The sequence below is a fragment of the Propithecus coquereli genome, unplaced genomic scaffold (assembly GCF_000956105.1).
Source record: "Propithecus coquereli isolate 6110/MARCELLA unplaced genomic scaffold, Pcoq_1.0 Scaffold81, whole genome shotgun sequence".
NCBI classification, from domain to species: domain Eukaryota; kingdom Metazoa; phylum Chordata; class Mammalia; order Primates; family Indriidae; genus Propithecus; species Propithecus coquereli.
This window is the reverse complement of record NW_012154285.1, coordinates 7,926,323-7,951,253: the sequence shown is the minus strand read 5'-3', so window position 1 is coordinate 7,951,253 and position 24,931 is coordinate 7,926,323. Positions and strand designations below refer to the sequence as shown.

At 50.9% G+C, this 24,931-nt stretch overlaps 1 protein-coding gene across 2 annotated transcripts in view; it reads left to right on the top strand.

The window, feature by feature from the left end:
* Positions 1–24,931, top strand: part of RBM19 (RNA binding motif protein 19) — a 137,595-nt gene that overhangs the window by 40,754 nt on the left and 71,910 nt on the right. For both annotated transcript variants that reach the window (XM_012663563.1, XM_012663564.1), the window contains exon 21: positions 717–833. In XM_012663563.1, coding sequence (XP_012519017.1) covers positions 717–833 — 117 coding nt within the window. The remainder of the gene's footprint in view (positions 1–716; positions 834–24,931) is intronic.

Below are 24,931 nucleotides of genomic sequence, written 5' to 3'. Positions count from 1 at the left end.
GGGTACAGTGTGGAGTCCTCATTAAATCCTCAAACAGTCCAGTGAGGTTGGCACTGTTATTACGCCCATTGTACAGTTGGGGAAACTGAGGCCCAGAGAGGCCATGTAACTTGTCCGAGATCACGCAGATCCCGAATGGCCTGTTTGGCATCTGCACCCAGCGTGTTAACTCCCAGCCTTGCTCGCTGCCCTACCCTGTTTGAGTGGAGCGGAAGGTCTCTCCGGGACAGCAGTGGGACAGGGAGGGTAGGACTGGCGGGCATGGCCTTGAACCCCAGGCTGAGGGTTTCCTCCCTTACCACCTGGCGCATCTCCGTAGTGAGGCCACTGCATGCTCCTTGGGTTAGTGGCGTGCCTTTGGGAATCGGCCGGGGTGTTTCTGCGCATCTGGAGAGAAGGAAACAGCAGAGATTGGGTTTGGTGAGAAACGAAGCCCACCCTCCTCGGGGTTCCTTAAGTCCCTGGTCGCCCCTGGGCCTCTCAAATGAAGGGCAGCGGCAGCCCGAGGATAGGTGTGTCCCCCCGACATCCGTGGCTGTTTGGGGCTCGACCCACCCTGGGGAGACAGCCCCTCCTCCTTTTCGTCCTGGCCTCCCTGCCACACACTCCTTGAATCCGTCGCCTGAAAGTAAGATAAGAGCCTCGGTTCTGGTAGGAGAGAGTGTAGGGCAGGAGCTGCTGGCGCCCGAGTAATCTGGACCCTTCCCCCGCCGCAGGCCAGCCTTGACATCTGCTCGGAAGAAACAAGTCGCCAGAAAGCAGACGACTTCCAAGATCCTGGTGCGGAACATCCCCTTCCAGGCCAACAGCCGGGAGATCCGCGAGCTCTTCAGGTAAGATGCGCTCGTTTGGTCCAGAGGGCTGGCGTGTGGGCGGAGAGGCCTGCTGAGCCTCAGGAAAGGCGGGCTTTGGGTCTGGGGTGGTTCTGCTACAGGCCAGCGCCGTGGTCTTTCAAAGGTCATCTTCTGGCTGCCTTTGATTTATCTCCCTTTATCTCGGATGTGGCTCCCCAGAGCATCGCGCAGAAACAAGTCAAGAGAAACAGGCCTCCTCCTCTCAGAGGCAGGAGGAGAAGGGCAGGCAGCTTCTCCATCCCCATCCACGAGGCGCGGGAGGGGCAGGGCCCCCGAGGTTAAAACCCAGCTCCACCCACAGTCCACTTGAAATGGCCTCCATGCAGGGCGCCCCTTTGTTTTGGGTGGGTCTCCACCCTAGCGGCACACTGCGATCACCTGGTGACTCTTAAAACATACCTTTGCTCAGACACTGCCCTCAAAGAGTTGGATTCCATTGGTCAGCAGTGGGGTCCAGACATTGGTATTTTGCTAAAAGCATCACAGGGGATCCTGACATCCAGCCAGGATTGGGGACACTAGTCTAAATCGTTCTCTATGGAAAGCCTTTTTTGAAACGTAGGTGCATTCGCTGCACAAATGATGGCAGTCCGGCAGCCCCTGCTAGCACAGGGGTCGAACACTCAACCGTCTCTCAGGGGCCAGGCCGGGTGGCTACCGGGAGTTGGAGTGCCTCTCTGGTCACCCTGCCATGGTGTCCTTCAGAAACACGACGTCATAAGACCAGTTCCCGTGTTTTGAAAGAGAAACTAGCAACCTGGATTCTTAGGGGGAATTCATCGGCATCTGATTCACTCTTTCAAAACAAACGTTGCACAGGACAAAGTTTGTCCTGCCCCAGGGCCGGCAGTTTAGGGCCCCTGCGGTGGTGTATTACGATATTCGGTTTTTCAGACTAGTCAGGTACCCCCAGCATCAGGCCCTGAATGAAAGAAACGCCCTGATGACAGAGCACAGGGGGAAACGCGTGAAGCCAAGGCACTCCCCAGGCACGTGCAGGGTGGGACAGAGACCGTCTAGCCCTCAGGATGTCATGGTAGGTGACATCAGCCTCGACAAGCAGATCGTTGAGGCTTGGCTGGGACCTGAGAGTGCTCTGTTGACTACAGCACCGTGGCCTACACGTGGGTGAAAATTTAGGATTCTCCGTACCGGGTCTCGTTCATTCAACCTGTTTGTCGAGTTCTAGCCTGAAGATCAGAGAGTGGAGTCCCTGTTGGAATTCCCAGTTAGCATCTTGCAAGGTAAACAAACTGTGGGAGCAAAATGAGGCCTGTGTTTTGGAGACCAAAAAGAATTATCTTTGTGTAAAATCTGCCCTCTTTGCTCTCACTCTAGTTTGAAGAATGGGAAGCCATTTGGGGAATTTGCTTTGAAAATGCTTGTCTTCCTGCTCCCGTCTGTTTGTTCTAAACCGTACACTGGGATCCTGTTCATTAACGGATATGGCTAGCCTGGAGCTGGGGCAGAAGCTGTCCCTGCTGGTATCTGAGGAGCAGGGTCTTAGCTGCGGTCCCTGGGTAGCCTGTGTGGCAGGACAGCCTGGTGCGATGGGGTCACGACCTGGGGGGATGTTTTCCATTTGCCCGAACCCGGGCAGATTAGTCAAGGGGGCACGTGAGGTTGTCATATAGGCAGGTACATATCCTTAGCGTGTGTCTGCGTGTCTTAACATGCTGCTGCTTTTTAAAAAGAGTCCAATTTAAGAACTGCCAGATCAAAATGGGCTTGCTAAGAACAGCGCATGTTGATCAGGAAATAATATCCCGCCGAAATGACAGTTTCACTTGGTTCTGCGGTTTATTTGGGATGACACTTATCCGGGGAAACAAAAGACGACGAGGGAAGGGAAAGCGCTTTGTTTGATCTCACGTATTATACTTATTTTTAGAAGACGGGGAATTAGTGTCCACTGAACATAATTACATGTGGTGTCTCTTCTCCCTGCCATTGTTCTGGTGAGAGTTTTCATAAACCCCTGGAAATGCAAACCCTCCTTGGAGGGCTCTACCTTGCTTTTGTTGTCTGGGGATTCGCGGCAGTTCTGAGTACTGGACAGCAGGGGGCGCTGTGAGCCTTCTCAGGAGCATGAAGCTTGTCCAGCCAGGGAAGCCCCAGACGGGATTTCAGACAAAGCCACTGGCCAGCAAAGGTCATCAGCCCCAGGACGTTTGCAGGGTTTAGGGGAACCAGTCTGGTCCATCTGCCAGGCAGGTTTTGCAGGCTTGTCCTACCAGGTGTAATAAAATCACAACCCCCTTTTAGGGCACGTTTGCTGTGTGTTGGGCTCTGTGCTGAGAGCCTCCCTGTGCAGTTCATGTCCTTTAAGCCACGCGGCAGCCCTTTGCGGGGGGACTGCTGTTGTCCCTTTTGCACCCAGACCTAGACTCGGGGAGATGAGGTGTCCTGCCAGGACCACGTAGCTGAGCCGGGATTTGGGTCTAAGTCAGTCTGACCCAGAGCCGTGGCTTGGAACTACTCCCCTCTGCCACCCGTTGTCCTGGCTCGAGAAGGAGCCGTCATCCCCAGATCATTTCAGTGGGACACTACCCCATAGCAAGTGCGTCGTCTGTACCAGGCCCCGTGCTGGGCACCGGGCGTACGGCCCTTTCAGGAGAGACCCAGGACTGGGGAAGAAACGGGCAGTGACAGCCAGTGGGACTGGTGTGCCCGGCTGTGTGGAGTGTGGGCAGGTTCTAATGCCTGTCCGCGGAGGTTGGGGGGCAGCAGCTCCCAGGCCAAGGGAGGATGTGTGAGCAGTCAGGGATCCCACACATCCAGGCATCTGTGTCTAACAGGCGCGTCATATATTCCGCATCAGGGAGACGACCAAGGTGGTGGCGCTGACGTCTGCGGTGAAGTAAGATTAAGAGCACACTGCCTGGGGCCAGCCTGCTGGGTTCGTGTCCCAGCTCTGCCACTTCCTAGCTGTGTGGCCTTGGGCAAGTTACTTACCCTCTCTGTGTCTCGTTTCCTCATCTGGAAACGGGCATAGACCTCCACGCGACAATCTCGGGAGCGGTTGTAAGGATGAGCTTTGGGAGCAGCGTCTGGCGCAGAGTCTGCACACTTAGTGCAGCTGCGGTGATTGCTGTTTAAACGAGGCCACTTCAGCTCACAGCTGCTCTGTGGAATCCTGGTAAAGAGGAGCACAGAGAGGTTCAGGGGTTTGCCAGGGGTCACACAGCTCAGCATTCTCCCCCTCTGGACCTCCACCCCATCCCCCTGGCACCATCCCCAAGGGTCAGGGATGTCTGTCGGGGCAGGCGGGGGCTGCAGGCTACAGAGGGAGAGCGACTTCTCTTCTTTCATCCCAGCCTCTTTTTTTCTCCCTGCTATTTTCTTTCTCAGAGGTGTGAACCACCTGCCAGGGTGTGAATGGGCGAGTTCTCAACAGGTGTCTGGAGGCCTTAATTACATGGCTCCTGTCTCCTGTCCCCTCTGCACCTGTTTTGCCTGCTTTGTGGGCAGCGCCTGTCTGTCCCTGGCCTCCTCATTTCCTCTCACAGTGGCTGTGACCGTGGGGGAGGGCTGAGGACAGCTTGCTAGTCCCTCGCCCCGTTGCCCAGGCGTGGGGTCAGTGCCCGATCGACTCCTGGATGTCAGCCGTACTCTTGCAGAGGCTGCCAGCCCTTTGAGCCCTTTCATCTGCTCTCAGTGGAGACTCAGGGCGGACTTCCGGTTTGCTGGGCCTCTCGGAAGAAGCTCCCGCAAAAAAACAAGCTTGGCCAGTTCCCAAGAGCCGGCCAGGACGAGACTTGAAGGAGGTCTGTGGGGAGGGGAAACCCTTAGCCGGGTTCCCAAGGGGGTGGGTGAGGAGGGCGCAGCTGTCCCCAGGTGCCCCTCCCCTGCGTGGACATCTCCTCCCAGAGAGGCCCTGGGTTGGGGGCATCACAGTCACTGGCCATCTGCAACCACCCCTGTTCATTCTCTCCCGTGGCCTTGGCACTGCCGAGGCAGAGCTCGGGCTGCGTCAGAGACGGGCCACAGACCCAAGACATCGACCCTGGCCCTTCATGGGGTCAGTTTGCCGACCCCTGGGCTAAATGCAACACAAGGCCTAAGTGGGGATGTGGATGCCCCCAAAGCGTCGGGGACGCAGGGTCAGAGAACGGAGTTTGTGAGTTTGTCTGCTAGTGTCAATTACACAAACACGGTATTTTTTTCTTCCCCTTTGTAAAACACACAGGCGTGACAGATACAGCTACAGCCCCGTTTCCCGCCTTGGAGGACTGGATGTGAAGTCCGGCTCAGGGACTTGCTGGGTTCACTTCAGCAGGTCACTTCCGTCGACCCATTTTCTCATCGGGGTGTCCCTGCCGGTCCTGCTCTGCTGCGGTTGAAGGGGTGGAAGGCACGCGTGCCCTCCGTGTGCGCGGGGCTTCAAGCACCAGGGGAGGCTCAGATGTGTTCCACCCTCGTTCCCAGCATTCACGCAGCCTCTCTCCGTGCCAGGCGCGTTGCTCAGCGCGAGGGAGGCAGCCACGGGTAAACAAAGTCCCTGCTCTCGTGGCCCTTACATTCTAGTGGGGGGCGGAGTCAACAAATGGGCAAATAATTCCCATGACGTGGTGGCAGAGGGCTCTAGGAGGAGGCTGAAGGGAGAGCCAGGAGTGGTAGGAACGAGTGGCGGCACTAACTTCCCGTGGCGGCCACGACAGCGTGCCACAAAACAGCGGACACGTATTCTCCTGGTTCTGGGAGCCAGAAGCCCAAACTCGTGGTGTGGGCAGGGCCGCCTCCCTTCGAAGCCTCCAAGGGGGATCCTTCCTTGCCTCTCCCAGCTGCCGGTGGTTGCCGCCAATCGTGATGTCGCTTGGCTTGCAGCGGCGTCTATGCAAGCTCCACCCCTGGCATCTCATACTGTTCGTCCCTCTGTCTGCCTTCTCATGAGAACACCAGTCATTGCGTTTAGGGCCCACTCTAACGCAGTGTGACCTCGTGTTACCTTGATCACACCTACAAAGGCCCTATTTCTAAACCAGGTCACATTCACGGGTTCCAGGTGGACATGAATGTGGGGGACACCGTTCACCCGGTACAGGGTGTCTGAGATTGGGTGGTCAGGGAAGGCTTCCCTGAGGAGGGGACGTTCCAGTAGCGACCTGCAGGTGTGAGGGAGTGAGCCACATGCGGATCTGGGGTGGCCAGTGCCAAGCCCCACGGCAGGAACGGCTGGCCGTTTTTGATCGATGCGTGACATACATGCGGAAAGTGTAACATCATACGTGTGTGGCGTGGTGAGCAGTCACAAATTCAGCACACCTGTGTGCCTGGTACCCAGCTGGAGAAACAGGACATTCCCGCCTGGCCCCTGCCCAGTGCTGCCTTCCCAGTCACCACTGCCCCCACCGAGAGCAGCCACTCTCCCGACTTCCCAAAGCACGAATCGATACTGCCTGTGTTTGTACTTCGTGTAAGTGGAAACAAAACGTACGTGCTTTTGTGTTGGGCGGATTTGCTCAGCACTTTCTTTCTGAGATTCGCCCGTGCTGTTACGTGGCAGCTGTAATTTGTTCGTCCTTGTGGCTGTTTAGTATTCCATCGTGTGAATACACATCGCCCTGTATCTGTCCCTCTCACCGGTGAGCATCTGGGTGCTTTGCAGTTTCTTGGCCGTTCCAAATACTGCTCCTGTGAACATGCTTTAGGTGACCACACGCGTGCATCTCTGTAGGGCACATGTGTAGAGCAGAATTGCTGGGTCACGGGTGTGCGTGTTTCTACTTTAGTAAATCTCGCCACTCGCGTCCCCAAAGTAGTTGCATCAGTTTGCACTTTCACCACCAGCGTGTGTATGAGTGACCCGGTGCCCCTCGTCCTCACCTACACGTGGTACTATCCTTGTCTGTCTTCCTCTTAGCTATTCCAGCGGGTGTACGTTGGCTACACTTTGTGGTTCTAATTGTGCTTTCCTGGTAGCCGAGGAAAGCAGATGTTTTTTCATTTGTTTATGAGCCATCTGGATACCTTCTTTTGTGGAATGCCTGTTCAAGTCTTTTGCCCATTCTGAAAAAATTGGGTTGTCTGATTTTTAAATTAATTATTTTATTAATCTTCTAATTACTTCTCATTTAATTTCCCATATCCTGGGCCCAAGTCCTTCGGTGATACACGATTGCCATCTCTCTCTCCGTTCTCTGGGTGGCTTGCACCCTCTCGATGGTGTCCTTCGAACAGAAGCTCTTCACTTTGATAATTGTCAAATTGTCATCTTTTTTTCCCCATCATGGTTAGAACTTTTTGTGTCCTGTTTAAGAAGCCTTTGTCGGCTCCGAGCTCACGAAGGTGGTGTCCTGTGTTTTCCTCCAGAAGCTCTGACCCTTTGCCTCTCGGTACGCAATCCATCTGGAATTGATTTTCGCATATGGCGTGAGGTAGAGGCCGAGGAGCATTTTCTTCCCGCATGGATCTTCATTTGGCCCTATGCTATTTATCGTGAAGACCAGTCTTTCCCTTCCGCTCTGCAGCATCGATTTTGTCATAAATCAGGCGACTGTATGTGAGGGTCGGCTCCGGACTCTAATCCGTTCCCGGGTCTGTCTGTCTGCCCATGCCAATAACACCGTCTTATTGACAGAGCCTTTGTAAGAGACCGGAGAGCCGGTGTCTTTGTTCCTGCTCACGATCGCCCGGGCCGTGCTTGGCCCTTCGCGCTTCAGGTCTCTGGGCTTTATTGACCTGCGTTTGTGAAAGGTCTCGTGAGGGGACCCACGAGGAGGTTTATGAGTCACCCGGGCCAGAGATGACCGTGGCTTGGGCCGGGTGTCAGCGGTGAACATGGGGCGCCAGGTCAGCTTGGAGATACATTTGCTGGTGGTGGCTCTGGCGAGGGCTGCGGCCGAGAGGGATCGCAGGCAGCTCCTGTATTCATTTTAGGTCCTGAGCAGCTGGCTGGGCCATGTGCCGTGTGGGGGCAGGGCAGTCTGAGGGAGGCGGCACCCTGGCGGCACGCGAGTCCCTCACCGTCCCACTCCACACACCTGCCCTCTCCTTGCTCCTAACACGCCACAGCTAGCCACTGGCCACCGTTGTGCCGCCATAGTTGTCCGTCTCAACTCATCTGCCTGCGTGTTCGCACGTGTTTGGGGGGGGTTCTGGGGGGGCATTCCTGTCGGGACCCGTGCACATCAGCTGTGGCACCAGCGTTTGCCGTATCGATGGTCCTTACTGGCAAGTTCTCTGCCTGCGTGATCGAGGTGCCTTGACAATGGCCCCTGACGTTTGCTCAGCACCTTACTAAAGGGCCCCACCAGGGCCTGATGTGCTCGTGTGCGCAGGAATCCATCTGTCCCTCCCCCAAGAACTCTGCAGAACCAAAGCCTGTGAGTCAGAACGGCTTCCCAGCTGTAAAACCCTGGGCAAGTTGCAGGGTCGTATCTGCACTCCCAGCTCCTCATCCTGTGCTACCTTTCCCATTACGAATTCAAGGGGAGAGCTTTTTAACCCTTCCTGTGCCCGTTCATGCAGCACATGTCTGTCGAGCCCGTACAATATGCCTGCTTTTAGCAATCATCACCCCTGAGGTTTTACACGTCCACGATGCCAGTCCGCAAATACTTACACGTGAGCTTACTGGGAGCTCAGCGCTGTGCCGGTTTCGAAGAGCCCCCTCCCATCCTCAGGATAACCACAGCCCGAGGAAAGGAAGATGAGTACAGTTACAGGGCAGAAACTACAAAATGCCACAGAGTCGATTCCACTAAGACAATGGCCCAAAGACAGAATGGAAGCGTCCTTGCCTAGTATCTTTCTCTTTGGGAAAAACCATCTGGAGTTCTTCCTGGACTCCAGGGTTTGGGTTGTCCAGCTGTGGACAGCAGCTCAACAGAACCACGTGGTCCAGACCCCAGAGGTCTCACCTCCCCTGTGGCACGACCACATCTCGAATCCAACTTTCAATTCGAGGCCCCTTGTTTTAGGAGGGAGAAACATGAGCCACCCAGATCTCACCAGCATAGAGGATCTAGGGCTTTCCGGCCGACAGAAGGAATGCCCGAGAGGAGCATTCAGGGCGCCGACTCACAGCAAGTGTTACCGAGAATCGGATTTCTGCTGAGGGTAAAAACAAATGAATACACGTGTACCTGTCAGAGTGGCTGAAATAAAAAATAGCGGTGACACAAAATGCTGACGAGGCTGCAGAGAAGCCGGATTGTTCACACATTGCTGGTGGGAATGTAAAATGGTGCAGCCACCCTGGAAAATTCCAGAGTTTGGGCAGTCTTACGAAACAAAACATGCACTTAACCGTACAACCCAGCAACCGCACTCGTGGACATCAATACCAGAGAAATGAAAGCTTATGTTCACACAAAACCAATTCACACGTCCATCCGCTGATGGGTGGATAGACAAAACAGGGTACGTTCGCACGATGGGACGTTATTTGGCCATAAATAGGAACGAAGCACGGACACAGGCTACAACGTGGATACGCCGAGCGAAATAGGCCAGACGCAGAAGACCACATACCGTGTGATTCCATTTATGTGAAACGTCCAGAATACAGTTCGTATTCATGGATTCCACACCCACAGATTCCACATCGTGGATTCAGCCAACCGTGGATCAAAAATATTCAGAAGGGACTTGAGCATCTGTGGCTTTGGGTGTCCACAGGGGTCCCCCACAAACACTGAGGGACAACTGAGTGCAGGCAAATCCTTAGAGACAGAAAGTAGATTCGTGGTTGCTTAGGGGTGGGGAAGGCGGGTTGAAAAATGATAGCTACAGGGTACAGGATTTCTTCTTGAGATGGTGAAAATGTTCAAAAATTGACTGCGGGGATGGTCGCACAACTCTATAAATATACTAAAAACCGTTGAGTTGTACACTTTAAAGGGGTGAATTGTATAAGATGTGAATTATGTCTCCATAAAGCTATTACCAAAGAAAGAAAACCTTTATTCATAATGGCCAAAAATTGGGGAACAACCCAAATGTGTTTCAGCGAGAAAACAGCTAAACAAATCATGGCACACCCAAAGGGTGGAACGCTACTCGGCAGTGAAAAGGAACAAACCGATGATTCATGAGTCAACCTGCATGACTCTCCAGAGAAATGAATGGAAAAAGCTAATTCCAAAAAGGTTTTATGCCTTGTGATTCCATTTGTGTAATGTTGCCAGAGTGACAAAATCAGAGAGGTGACAATCAGATGAGTGGTTACCAGGGGTTAGGAAGGCGGGAGGGAGGAGGCTGCTGTGTCTATCAAAGGGTAGCGCCAGGGATCTGTGATGGAACCATGCTGTGTCTCCATTGCGGTGGTCACGCGCATCTACCCGTGATAAAATTGCGTAGAACTAAATACACACAAATGAATGCATGTAAAACTGGTGAAATCTGATTAAGGTCAATGATTATGTTAATGTCAATTTTCTGACTCTGATACCGTACTGTAGTTTTGCCAGATGTTACCATGGGGGAAGACCAGGTGGAGGGTATATAGGATCTCTCCGATTCTTTCTTTAAACTGCATTTAAATCTATAATTATCTCAAAATTTAAAAGTTTTCAAAGACAAATATCCCAAACCATAAAAGATTAGAAAAGGCCATTTTCTACAGTAGTGAGTTGTCCATCATCAAGGGTAAACAAGTGGAATCTAGGGCAACTGTCTATTAAGGATGCTTAAGAAGGAATTGCTGATGGAGTGGGAGACCAGGCTTACTCCCTAGGTGAAACTTCCACCCCAAAGTATGTCAGCAGTAGAGCCTGTGGGATCAAAGAAGAGAGAACGCTCTGGACTTAGGGGTCGCTGCAGGTGGTTGGGTCTTTGGTCACAAGGATATTAATATTCAGCTGCCACATAGTCGGTTGCCAGAAGGGAAGAGAAATTATCCCAACTTTTATACTCCATATAGAGCATTTATTCATTTTATTACTTAAATCTAGGCCAGTTGTACCCAGGGAAATAAAAAGTCTGGCCTAGTAAGTGTATTTTATCTAGGATCTATTTTTATTTAGTAGGTTCACGCATGAACCTGGTACCGTAAAGAAGGTAGAAGAATGTTAAACTCGAGTTGTTTGCAATGTGAGGAAACACTATTTGGAGAAGTGTTTCTTTCTGGACTCTTTCCAGAGACCTAAGAAACCAGCACGTCACTTCCTTAGCCTCTTTGTCTCTCTGGGCAGCTCGGTGTCACAGGACGGGCACAGAGCCACGTTTCTATGAGCACGCCTGTCCTGGTTTAAGATCTCGGGGAGCATAGCCCCAAGGAGTCTGGTGGGGACGTGAACTGGGTGATACTTTCCTCACTGGAGAGGCCCACTTTGCAGAAAACCTATTTCAGGCTCTTCTCCTTTTTAATTATCCTGTTCTCTGCCTACGAGTGTGTCCACCAGGGGTGGGCAGAGGCTGTGAAAGCTACCGCTGCTCAAGCCAGGTTGAGCGCCGCCTGCTCAGAGCAGACATCCGGGTTATCTGAGTTCTCGTTCCTCATGCTACCCTCATCCCTCCGTCATCAGGAGTCGGCTGTCAGCTTGGAAGGGAGCCAGCATGATTTTCCTAGTGAGAAGAACACCAGCCAGGGAGTCAGGAGACCTGAATGCTGGCCCAGCTCTGCCTGACCCCTACTCTGTGACCTCCGGTAGCTGCACGATCTCTCGGGCCTCTGTTTGTTGAATGAATGCATGAGGGGGTTGGCTAGGCCAGCCATTTCCAAGCCAACACAAAGCCATTGGTCACGGCTGCTTAGAATCCTGTACTGGAGGATTGTGAGACTGTTTAGTCTCTGCAGAAAGTGGCATTGTAATTGATTAGTGATGTCTGCCACAGCAGCGGAAGCAGCATCTGTGATAGGTAAACAGCTTCACATATTTGCCTAAGAATATGCTGTTTACCTGCACATGAGGCCGTTTCCTGTGCCAGACTAACTGGTAGAGCAAACCCAAACCAGAGCCGCTGTGGCTGCTCCTTAGCTTCCCTCCTTAAAAAATAATAATAATAATAATAATTAACCCTGCAAGTTGAGAAGGGTTTTTGCTATTGTTTTCTTCCTTCCTCAGAGCTCTCAGACTCAGTCGTCTGCTGCAGCTGGCATTTTCCCTCACTCCACACCTACACTGATTCCTGAGTGGGCGACAGAAGCTTAGACCGTGGAACAGGGCATCCCAGGGGGAGCGCGCGGGTCCCTGGGGGGAGAGTGGCGTTGTGTGCCCCGATTCCTCGCCTCCCATCCAAGCAGTCCCCGCAACTTGCTCTAACCGCGGTTTCAGCCACCTCTCCCCAGCCAGCGCCTTTTCAGTTACAAGGTCTCCGTGCTTTGTCTGGGCTCGCTCAGAGGCCGCCGGCTCATTGTTGGAGCTGGGCATTGTGCTCCGTGTCTCCCAGCATCCTGGGTGCCGAGAGGTGGCGGGAGCCGCAGGACAGCTCGGGAGACTTCCCTGGAGGAGCAGCTCTGTCTGCTCACGGGCTTCAGAGCTTTCCGTGGAAAAGGGAGGTCTCAACACACTGCTCTTCAGTTAAGAGATAACTCGTCGGTTTAGCAAATATTTACTAAGCGTCTCTAATGAGGCAGAGGCTGCGCCAGGTGCTGGGTTACAGAAACAAACGTGAACTCCAGGAAGGGAAGGAACTGTCTTGGCTTAGGGGCAGGTGAGTACAAGGCTCACCCCATTAAAACCCTCAGGGTAGAGGCCAGGTCTGATACATTCGTCCCGACTTAGTGAGCTCGGTCTGATGACTTCTCTGGGATTTGATGTCTGTCTCTGTAAAATTATAGATTAACAGCAGGATTAACAGCTGGCTCTGGCTTGCTATAAGGTACAAGGTTAGGGAGGTTGGTAAAGCACTGGGTGGTTAGTCCCGGCCCAGGGTAGCTGACATCTACTGTAGCTCCTGCCTAGGACTTCTAGAATACACTAGAACTGGGCAAGGAGCCAGGGGACTAGGCTTTTACTTCCAGCCCTGCTACTAACTAGCTGCACGCTCTTGGGAAAGTCACCTTAGCTTTCTGACCCTCCCCGAGGAAACTGAAGTGAGGAAGCTCGCTACATGATCATTCCTGAAGCAGTTTCATATCCTAAAGGAACATTTCAGGCAATCAAGGGGCCCTCTCAGTGCTTCTCAAACTTGAGCAATGTAGAAAGAGCCCTTTTAATGAAAAATAAAAATCTCACGGTCCTTCCCCATAGTGGCAGCGCAAATATTTTTATTATTATGTTACTTAACCATGTACAAATGTGAAACTCAGAATAAACTGACAGTCACGTTTATGCGTCTTTTAGGCCCATAAAACCAAAACACATTTCCAAGTTAAATACAAACAAAATTTAAAATCAATAAAATTCAAATTAACATTATTTTAGGGTGATGGATGATGTCGTTTTGCAGAAACTAAATTCAGAACATGAGTTTTAATATTAGAAAGACGTAGCCTCGGGTCCAGATCTATAATCTGTTTCAGTGCTTTTACATCAGTGATACCAATGCAAAGAACGCCTGTTTGCACACGGAAGTGCTCGTGCGGGATCGGAATAGCGCGCTGAAGTTTTCCTCTGCCCGTTCAGCATCTTCAGACCTCTTGCTTACCTGAATCTAGACCTGTCCTCAAACGCCCCATTTAATGCAGCTTTGCGTAGTATGTTCTATAAAGCTATCTTGATCCCTTAGAAATAAAAGCTGGCATTGTAGTGTTATTGAAATTATTGATGAATGGATAGCCAATTACGCTTGGAATTGGGAACAGAAAAATGTTTCATTGTTCATCCCAGCTAATTGATCTCTTACCGCCAGTCGGTGTGTATGAGGACAGGTTCCCAACACTGTAGCGTCTACACCCACTGTGAGTAAAGCACAGGTCTTTTGAAATCAGCGTACCTGTACCACTGGTTGCTCTGGGAGCACGGGATTCCCCCAGCACTTGTCTGAATTCAGGTTACTAGGAACTCTGAAAATCTGGTGTGCTTGCCTATCACCAAAGTCCACTGCAAGCCCTGAAATCTCTTTACAGTACTGTTATAATGCACACGTGTGTACACATATTAAAAATTAGACTGTCTAAGAACAGAAAATTTAAAAATTATCTCACAAAAATAACAAATCCTCCACACCCCCGCCCCTGTTCCATCCGCACACAGGTGCACACGTACATGAGAAGCAGCGGATCCTAGTTAGAGAGCTCTTCAATTAAGTTGACTCAGCTTAGTCCAAATTTCAGGCCCAAGATACTTGTCAGGTTCACTTAAACCTGTAGATCTTGTTCCGTGCCCAGCCCACCTGTGGTTGAAATGCTGCTGATTTGATGCAATTTACCTATCGGAGTTAGTTGTTTTGCTACTTGGCCGCCACGGTCAAGGGAAGCTTCCGGTGCTCCTTAGCATGTCCTGTCAGCCTGTTTGCCTGAGAATAGGATATGGCCAGAGGCTCCAATAAGGCGATCTTAGAAGTCAAAGCGAAAGGTTGCTCGGTGACAAGAGAGGGACTGTTATAGCTGGAGGCTTTGTGCTAAATCAAACGCCAAATGTTAGCATAGTGATCCGGATCATCAGTATTGTAATCTGCAGGAGTGGCATCCTCTAGAATTGTGCAGTCTTCGACCTGTGCAACCAATGTGGCAGCCCTGGGAGTCCATCCCATTGGTGTTTAAGTCTTGCCTTGTCCAGCCGTCACTCTTGGACAAGTCATTTTAACAGGCTCTCAGTGTCTGCATCTGTAAAATGGGGATCATAGTAACTACTTGCCAGGACTGTTGTGAGGATTCAATAAGGTACTGAAAGTAAAGCAGGCAACCCAGTGGCATGGTTCCCAAACTATGTGCAGAGAGGCACCCTGGTGTGCCGCAGTGAACCGACAGCTGCACTGTGGGATATTTCACAATAGAGAGAAATTGTCACATTTGTCAGAGATGATGTGAACCACTCCTCTCAAACTTTTTAGCCCTAACTACTTAGTGAATTGTTAGGTATGTCTTTTGGCCTACAGGTGTCATGAAAAAAATTACTGATACACCAAGGGCGCCGTGAACTAAGTAGGTTTGGGAATCTGCAGCCTGGCGTATGGTGCAGAATCAGTGCTCAATGAATAGTAGAGGTTATTTTGTTACAACACAGCCAGCAAGGCTGTGCAGGCCCCAAGATTCCATTTCGTTTCAACTCTTCATACGCTTCTCCGTCATCTGTGTGGGGCCAGGATTGGTATCAAGGGGTTTCCATCGTTCTTCCACCTCCCCTCTCTTCACCTCTGTTCTCTTGTAAACTGCAATTCAGAACATTGATTTCACAGCCTAGATTTTGGGAAAACCCCATGCCGCCTGCGGTCTTTGCTAAGGGGTGACACGAGAACGTCCAAAACATAAAAGTCTTGGGAGAAGGTTAATTCTTGTCACTGGAATGTCCGTGCTTCCCACTGTTCCTGGCAGGGGCCAGCGCTGGGCTCAAGGTCCCCGCCGGGGTTTAGTTCCTCCCATGGGGCGGTCCCTGTGGGAGGGGTTGGATGTGACTCCTCCCATGGGAGGCGGAGCCCATGGGTTAGGCCTTGGCCTAAGCCTTCCTGGCTCCCACGCCCCCAGCCCGGAGATCCCTGGGAGCTCTAAGCATTGCACGTGAGGAGGCTGTTGTAAGTGAAGGGGCTGCTGCATTTTGGAGGATTCTCCTGGTTTTCCCTGTGCTGAGGGAGGCGAACAAAGAGTATTACAGGGAAGATGGGTGCACCCAGGGCCCCAGATTTTTCTGTTTGCTTTGCTTTATTTTGTTTTCACTGCCCTCCTCATTCTGGCTACCTCCAGCCACCTGGTGGTTTGGGGTACTTGTTAGCCTACAGATAATAGGTTAAACTATGTAGAAATAAATGCCCATACATGGTCATCTGTGACATGCAAAGGCAGCACCCTTATTTAGTTCAACCTGATTATAACTGTTCACCCTTTATTGAACCCCTGCCGTGCGCCTGGCACACACACAAACTCTCTCTCAAACTTTCTCCTTTTCTTTTTCTACATATATGTCTATAGACGTGTATAGAGACATACCCACATACATATATGGAGAAAAAATTATGTATCTTGGATTTTTATATACATACTCTCTCTATATAGGATTTTTTCTTTTTTAAAAAATAAAATTTGGTTTTCACAACCAAAACATGGGATATATTTTCCTTGTTGAAAGGAAAAATAAGGCTAAAATCCCCTTTCCTCCACTGCCACCCCTAGTCCGTGCCACCCTCCTCATTTGATTCATTTGGTGACTCTCCCTCTAGATCTTTCTTTCTGCATTTCATGCACGCCCTGCATGTCTCCACACTCTGAGCAGATCGGATCGTGCAGCCCATTTCACAGATAGGAAAGTGGAGTTTAGAGCCTGGAGGGTTTCTCAGTTGGCAGGCGGCGGAGCTGGTTCTGACTGCATGTCCCTCCCACCACCCACTGCCCTACACCTCCTCCCTCGCAGACTGGGAGTGCTCCCTCCAACCCTGGGGGGGGGGGCTTCCTGGCAGTCCCACCGTTCAGGTTAATGGAGAGTTACCTGCAGTACATGGATGGCCACTTTCCAAGGAATTAGAATATAATAAAATATACTTAACATTGGAACTCGGTGGAGTATAATTGAGTCCTTGATGATCCAGAAGGCGATTCGGGACCTGCTGGGCCCCAGCTCGTCATTACGAGTGTCAGTTAGCACCGCGCATGCCGGCAGAGGCCCTGGTTAGTGGGGCCTCCTGGCTGCTGGCCTAAATGGCTCTCATTGCGGGCCACGTCCCCTGTGATGGGCCTTGTCCTCCAGCCAGAAGAGCAGACTTGGGGAAGAGCTTTGCTCAGGCAAGGGACAGCCCTCGTCCAGTATCAGAAAGTTTGGGGATACCTGCGGGATGTGTGGCTGTCCGAGTTGTGGCTTCAGCATCGTCCCATGAGGATATATCCAGCTTTAGCCCCCGAGAAGCACTTCAGCCAGAGCCTGGGCTCTGCAGTGGACAGGACTGGCTTTAAGCCCTAGCCTCCACCTTTCTTCATTTGCAAAAATAGGTGTGCGGCTTTTTCAGGAAGATACAGCTCTGCAAGCAGGTAGATTCCTCACCTACTTCCAGAATGATTAAGGCTTTTTAAGGCTGGGTATAGTGGCTCACACTTGTAATCCCAGCATTTTGGGAGGCTGAGGCTGGAGGACTGCTTGAGCCCAGGAGTTAAAGACCAGCCAGGGCAACATAGCTAAAGGAGCCAGAGAGGAAAGAGTCCACCCTGTATGATTCAATTTCTATGAAGTTTTATTTATTTCATTTGATTTATTTTCTTTTTTAAGAGAGAGTCTCGCTCTGTCACCCCAGCTATAGTGCAGTGGCGTCATCATAGCTCACTGCAACCTCCAGCTCCTGGGCTAAAGTGATCCTCCTGCCTCAGCCTCCCAAGTATCTGGGACTACAGGCATGTATCACCATGCCTGGCTAATTTTTCTATTTTCATTAGAGATGGGATCTCGCTCTTGCTCAGGCTGGTCTCGAACTCCCCACCCCAAGCAATCCTTCTGCCTCAGCCTCCCAGAATGCTAGGATTACAGGCGTGAGCCACCGCGCCCGGCCCCATTTCACTTTCAACAAACCTTTTGAGGAGCTCTTTGCCTTCTCTTTTCCCCATCTCTGTTCAACATTGCTCTTTAACTCCAAGCCGACCCTTTCTAAAATCTAATTGCATTAAACAGAATCAGGATAACACTGCTCTGATGTTTTTTTTTTTGCCGAACACTTTATGTAATTTCAAAACTTTCTCATACACAAAACTCTTTTGAATCTATTAGTAAGTCAAAGTTTTACTCTTTTAAAATTCTTTCTCCTGATTTTAAAGCTAATCCCATTCCAGTGAGTCTGGGAAATTGAGCATAAGCAGGAGAAAACCACCCATATCCCACCAGGCAACAACAGCGATCCCTTTTCCATCTGCCTCTGAAGACGGCGCTGGTATTGATATCACTGTGCACAGATGAGGAGATATCAGGTCAGAAAGGTTAAGTGACTCCCCTAAGGTCCCATAGCTGGTTAAGTGGCAGAACCGAGGCCCGAGCCTGAGTTCTAGTCTGCGTTCTTTCTCTGGCTTTGTAGGTGAGGTTTGACGTAACCCCTAAATAGGCATCTCACCTATTCATGGGATGCTGAGAGCCTCTTGTCCTTCCAAGTGCAGTGCTTAAAAGCCTTCCATAATGGCTCGGCTCACAGAGTAAGTTACACCGGGCTGATCCTTTCTTTACATTAGTTTACTATTGAAAGTAGACACGGGTGACACAAGACGGGGTTTTCAGGATGCACGTTGTCACACACAAGCAGAATGAGCTAAATGTTTACCCAACTCACGTTGGAGGGACAAAGGCTTTCTGCAGGGAAACGAGTGGGAAGAAAGAGGGAGTCGTGTGGAAGAGGTTTTAATCCAGGCAGCAAGGTTGCACTTCCTGGGACAGTTACACTCCGCTCACCCGCACTTCGGCTTCTCTTAGTGTAGCCAAGCAGCGGCAGCTTCAATCCAGAATGGTTTATTTAAAAAAAAAAAAAATCAGTGGATTTTTTTTTTAAGGGCCTCTAAGCCTCCTGGGTGGGTATGGAGTGTGCTCTGCAGTTTTCAGAGGTGTAGTCTGTCCTCGAGTAAATGAATGTGACAGCCCCTCCCTCTCCACCCGGACAGCCCCAGCCCTGCCTTGACAAGCAGAGAGCGACCCCAGGCACGGCCCAGCCCTGGCGAATGAGCAGGAAGTTCAAGCTCTGCCTGAGCCCTTGCCCTCAGCTCTGAGCCTTGTTGGAGAAACGTGGAGAAGTGCTGACCACACACTTTGTGCTCCCTGGAGTTTATTCGTGCTTTTCTAAACAAGTTGTGCTAACGTTGACGTCCCCGTGGGAGAAGCAGCTCAAGTTTTAGGAAAAGAGTTGGCTGGATGAATACAAACAGCCTGGTGGCCCAGCTGTGGTCTGTGCGAGGGGACGAGCGACGGTGAGATGTGTCCTGTGAAGGAGCTCGTGGTTTTCTCTCTCTTTCTGGGGCTCCTGACGTAGCCTCCCTAGACTGGTGGTCAGGACACACCCGCGTGGGTTGTTTCCACGCAGAGATTCAATCTGCGTAGCCAGAGCGTGTGGCATTCCTGGGGAAAGGGTCTCGTCCTGTGGGACCTCCTTTTAAGGGACATGGAACGGGGAGAATCTACCACTTCTAGCTGGTTGGGTTTTGTTTGTCAACCAGTCTCTCCATGGTGACCGCAGCATCCCTCCAGCGTCCCCAAGCGTCCCCGCCACACTCGGAAGCCGGTGGGGTGGGGGAGAGCGGCGGCACGTTCCACTCACGAAGAGTCACTCATTTGGATCTCATTTTCGAGTTATTATCGAGCCGGCAGTTGTGAGAGTATTTTGACAGCAGCTGTCAGCAAGGTGCAAGCGGCTGCCATCGCCTGCGATTGGCTGAAGACACCTATGGCAGCGCGCTGAATAATATTCAAGCCCACCCCGGCCCCCACCGGAGAGCGAGGCAGGGAGGAAGGGGGTGCCGAGGGAGGAAAAGAAAACAGCAGAGCAGAGGAAGGGAAACACCCCGGCCACTCCAGGCCCCAAGCCAGCCTGGCTCGGCTCCGGCAGCCCCAGAATCATTAGCATTTTTCTGACTCCCGCTAGAGAAGGCAGCCGTAAAAGACTCAGATTGTGTCTCGTGTTTTATTTAATTTATTTTATTTGAGGTTTTGGGCAGCGAGGGGAGGGGGAGCCAGAGAGGATCCATCCAAACAACCATTTAGGCTTGTCAGAGTTCATTTATTGAATTAGCGAGGTTACCACTCCCGGGCTCCAGCTGCCTGGGCTGCAGCCCGCAGAGCCAGGGGGAGCTGCAGCCTCCTCGGAGCAAGAAGCGGGAAAGGGGGTGCAGATCTAAGAACTGGGGCGCTCTGATCAATTACGGCCTTACATTCTTTCCCTTTTTTCCCTTCCGCTTGATTGAAGTGCAGCGGAATGCGTGTGTTTCCCTTCTTCCTGGAAGACTCTTCTCCAGCCGTAATATCAATCGCTCCACACGTGTTTGTTAGCAAGAGCTGTGCATCTAGCCAGGGGAATAAATAACGCTTTGTGTTCTCTGCCTTTACCTAAGCAGCTTAAAATTCGTTGTTTGTTTGGGTTTTTTCTTTTTTTCTTTTTTTTTTTTTTTCTTAAAAAAAAATGTCAGCTACACCAGAAAGCAGATGTTTGGTGTTCGGAAAGCAAGCACACTTCTGCCTTAAATTGAGGACCCGTGGGAGTAGTCTTAAATGCAGATTGACTGCAGGAGAATGTAATCTCTGTGTACCAGACAAGGGAGACCATGTGTCATTCTTGTTTCCCACCTAAAGCATTTATTTCCCAGAAACTACTCAGACTTCCACGATGGGGTCTGAATTCCTCCGACTTTCGGTCTCAGTTGCTGTGATCAGGATTGGGGCTGAGATGACGTGGGTGTTGTAGGTGCACCCACCGCACTCCTGTGGGTGCCAGAGAGCCAAAGAGACCTGCAGTCACGGGGTGCATCTGTTTATCTGTAGCAGTGGTGACCCACTGGGGGCACTTTTGCCTGGCAGGGGACATTTGGTGATGTCTAGGGGCTGTCACAACTGGGAGGGTGCTACTGGCATCTAGTGGGTAGAAGCTCGGAATGTTTCTCAGCATCCTACCATGGGACACTCTGGTCTATAGGGAAAGGACCAGAAGAAAATGTGTGGCGGAAACCAGAGAAGGGCTGTCAGCATCCCAGCATTCTGAGTAGGGGTGCTGGTGGCATGGGCAGAGGGGCTGCCCCATACCTGTGGGGCATTTCATGTGTGTAGCTGCCACCCAGTAAAACCAGCAGCGCTCACAGTCATCACTACAACCCCAAACGGCCCCCACAGATTTCCAAAAGCCCTACGGGGGGCAGTACCACCCATTAAGAACCCCAACCTTTATGTTTATTTTTATCTATTTTTTTAGTGATGACCACGTGCTAAATGCCAAGCTAAGTTCTCTCCTGTGCCTTTTTATGTTTGGGTCTCACAATAGTCCCATGAGATCAAAGTTTTTACCTCCATTTTAGAGATAAGGAAGGGACATGATGCTCGCAGAGGGGATGTCCCTTGCCTGCAGCTGCAAAGCAGGGAAGACAGATTAAAACCCAGATGTGGCAGAGGCCAGTCCCTGCTTGTAACCGCTCTGCTGAGCAGTATCCTCTTGGGGCCTCAGTCTCCTCATCTGTTGAATGGGCGAACTGATGTCTGTCCTCTCACCTCATGTTTTTCTTGAGAACCTTAAGAGAGAATGTTCATAAAGGGGCTCTGAAAAAATAGTGTACAGTGTAAGGAAATTGCAGTAATCGTTGTACCTGGGAGGAATCTAAAATCGCATGAACAGTGAAAAGCAGTCTTCACGAACCTGTACCGACAGCTGAGTCAGTGGCCCCTGGAATATGGATGTAGAAGGTCAAGGTTTGAAGCCAGACTAGATTTGGGCTGAAATGTACAAAGTGGTTGCAAAGCAGAACCAGATATTCTTATTTTGAGGGCTGTACAGAAACAGGCCGTGGGCCAGTATGGGCTGCAATTTGCCAACTCCTGGCCTAGGGGAACACCAGATTCTCTCTCAGTGTAGCCTCCCTAGGATCCTCTGAAGAAACACACGTTCTTCTCTAAATCCTGGTGTCTTCTCTAAATCCTGGTGTCTTTCACGGCCAGACACCTCGTCCTGGGGCTGCATGGCCCGGCATAGGGACAGTTCTTCTCTACTTGCATCATTAATGTCACTCCCAGCCTCCTGGCCGCTCCAGAGCCTTTGACTTTGGTCTTCCCCGTGGGCCCCTGTGTAACAGCGCGAGCACCCTCTCACTCGCGTCCTCCGTATTCTGGTTTTCCTCGTTGCCCCATCTCCAGCTGATTTTGCGTGAAATGTCTGCATGTTGAGCTGTGCATCCTAAACCTGCCTTCCCTGGTAGAGGTGAAGTGAGAGACCTCGCTTCCCTCTGCTGCGTCCTCAGAGCCTAGATCAGCGCCTGGCACCTAGCCGTCCGGGCATTATTGGCTGGTGGCTGTGGGTACTCAGTAAATACTTGCTGAGCGAGCGCGTGGATAAATCAACGAAGACACAGAACCAGGGGCCACTGACTCAGCTGTCTGTGCAGGTTCGCGAAGCCCGCTTTTCACTGTTCACATGGTTGTAGAGTCCTCCCAGGTACGACAATTATGGCAGTTCCCTTACATTGTACACTATTTTTTCAAAGCCCCTTAATTTGCTCATCTTTCTATATTTGCTGTTTGAGGAAGTTGGAACTAACGGAGCCCCTTGGAGGTGGACCCCATAGGATCTCCATCAGAAGACAGGGGCAAACCTTTGGTAAAAAACCGAAAATCACGATAGATGCCTGTTACATCTAAACTACTAAGAAAGGCCGCAGTCGCCAGGCCCGCGGTGGCTGCGCTGAGCCGTGGTGTTTGTCCAGCGCAGGAGAAGGACTCTAGGGCAGCATTCATGGGTCACTTGATTTGATTCTTTGTTCAGAAAAGCCTTTGAGGAGTGTGTGTCTATCTTAATGTGCCTGGATCTGTCACTGGTTAAAATGGCAAGCTCAGAGGGAGGATATAAGAGCATACGGTAATAATATTTTTTTTAACTTAAAAAATAAATTCTAACATATAGAAAAGTTGCAAGAATTTTATAAAGTTGCATGTGCCTTTCAAACATATTCCCCAAAATTAACATTTGTGTTTCCATTCTTTCTGTATTTTCTCTCTCTCTCTCACACACAGACATACACATTTTTTCTGAACCATTTGAAAATAAGTTATACAGATGATACTTTCTTTACCCCTGAATATTTGAGTATGTATTTTTAAAAATTAGATTCTTTTTTATAACAACAGTACAATTATCAAAACTAGGAAACTAGCCTTGATACAGTATTACCATCTAATCTACACACCTTATTCAAAACTGCCAGTTGTCCTCATCATGTCCTTTTGTTAATGGAACAGAACACAGTCTGGTTCAAGAGCCACTCAGAATCACATTACGTTGAGTTTTCATGTCTCTTCAGTTTCCTTTCGTTTTGGACACGCTACCTGGCATTTCTTTGTTTTTTGTGACTGTGACAGTTTTGAAAAGTCCCCGCTAGATGCCCTGTGGATGTTCCCCAGTTGTGTTTGTTGGGTGTTTCGTCTCAGCTATGTCGTGACTCTGCTAGAAATGCCCCAGAACCGTCCCGTGGCTGTTGATATTATCTTCGATGACTCGGTTGAAGTCGTTTCGGCCAGGTTTTCCCACTAAGTTACTATTTTTTCTTTTTGTAATTAATAAATATTGTGGAGGGTACTTTGAGACTTTGAAAATTCTCCTGTGTCTGGGCTCACTTTAGTAACTTGAGCTTCCACTGGTGATTCTTGTCTGAATTGCTTGTTACTGAGCTGGTGGCCAACGGGTGACTTTGTAATTCCGTCATTCCTCCTGCATCAATAGTGGCTGTTCTCCTCCTGGGAAGGGTTTTTCTCCATCCTCCATCCTCCCCATATTTATTTATAATATTTTTTTATTTTCATCGGTGTGGGCTAAGGGCTTATTTTATTCAATGAGTTATAAACCATTATCGTCATTATTTATTTGGTTGCTGGAATTGCCCTCAGTTTGGCCAGTGGGGACCCCTTCAAGGTGGACCGCGTCCTTTTGATACATGCCCTCATCTTACTGATGGGTCCAGGCTCGTTTGTACTTTCTCACCTCCAGTCCTGGAATCAGCCATGTCTCCAAGGAGCCCTGGTTTTGTTCAGTCGGTGATGGTATTTAGAAGCCACATACCTGTTCTTTACCTCTGAGGAGGATGAGTTGCTGGAACACAGAATTATGGCAAAGTGGGACAGTGAACCCATGAACCCCTGTGGAGGTGGCCAGACCATTCGGTCCACTTGACACAGGGCCCACTGACTTGCCCGGGCTCACAGAGCCCCACGGGCGAGTTTTTGGACAACTCCAGATGACCCCTCGAGACTGAGAGACCCATGCCTCTCTTAAAGCAGCCTGGTGCCTGTCCCCTGCAGGAGGAAGGGGTTCTCTTTCTTTTCCCCCCAAGCCACAAGGCCCAGGACTGATCTCCTGCACAGCCGCCCTCTGCTGTCTCACAGTCCCAGCTTCCAGAGCACTTTCTGCCCGGAGAGGGGGGAGCACGTCCACCGACAGATCCGAGACGTATCTCCCAGAGGACGGAGGCCACCGGGACTCTGTGACCACCCAGTGGGGCCCTGGCGGGTTTGGGGCAGAAGTTCCGGTATAAGAGGGCCCAGCTGCACACGGCTGGGGCAGCACCTTCAGTGACGCGCGGGCCATGTGTGCACCCCCAGCAAGTGGAGGGTGTGCCATCGTCTGTGCCGAAGGCTTTGCTTCCGTCCAGCGGGATAACCGGGCCTCCAAAAGAGACATTACCAGTCTCCAGTTATTTCCAAGAGTTGGTGTCGTGAGGAAGCAACATGTGGTTTTTAGAACGAAGGGTTTTCTCTAGCCAGTAAAAGAAGCTTCCTCTCAAAATCAGGGGGCACGGGGCCAGGACAGTGGCTTTATTTCTTGTCCACACCCATCCTCCAAACTGTTACTTAACGGAGAATACAGCATTTTGCGCTCCTGTCGTGGCCCCAGTTTCATCTTCCATGCAAGAGGCCCCTGAGGAAGGGAGAGAGGCAGCCAGTCAAAGGTTTCTACAAGCTGTCACTTTAAAGAAAGACACTCCAGGCTCTGGATGCCGAAGGGATGTGACTGGTGGCCAGAGGAAGGCACAGTTTGCAGTCGATGTCCCTGCAGTTTTTCTAATTCACTGGGTCCCCTCCCCCAAAAGTAGGTAAGTGAGGCATTCCCACCTGGGTCCCGGTGAAACCTGTTCTCGCTCTTCCATCTCTGCAACCGTGGGCCTCCTCTGGCTACGGGAACTTAGATTATTTTTTGGAGGTGGGGACGTCAAACCACACGACACTTGTCCTCCTTCCTCCCTTCCCATGACAGATCGTTAAATTATTCCAAGGGAGCCAGAGCTCTGAGGCTAAATTACCACGACGGCCGTATCATGGCAACTGTACCTGTCTCTGGTTCTATCACTTTCTTCTGCAGCTGCAGCCGCCTAGAAACTTGCCTGAGAAAAGTCATTA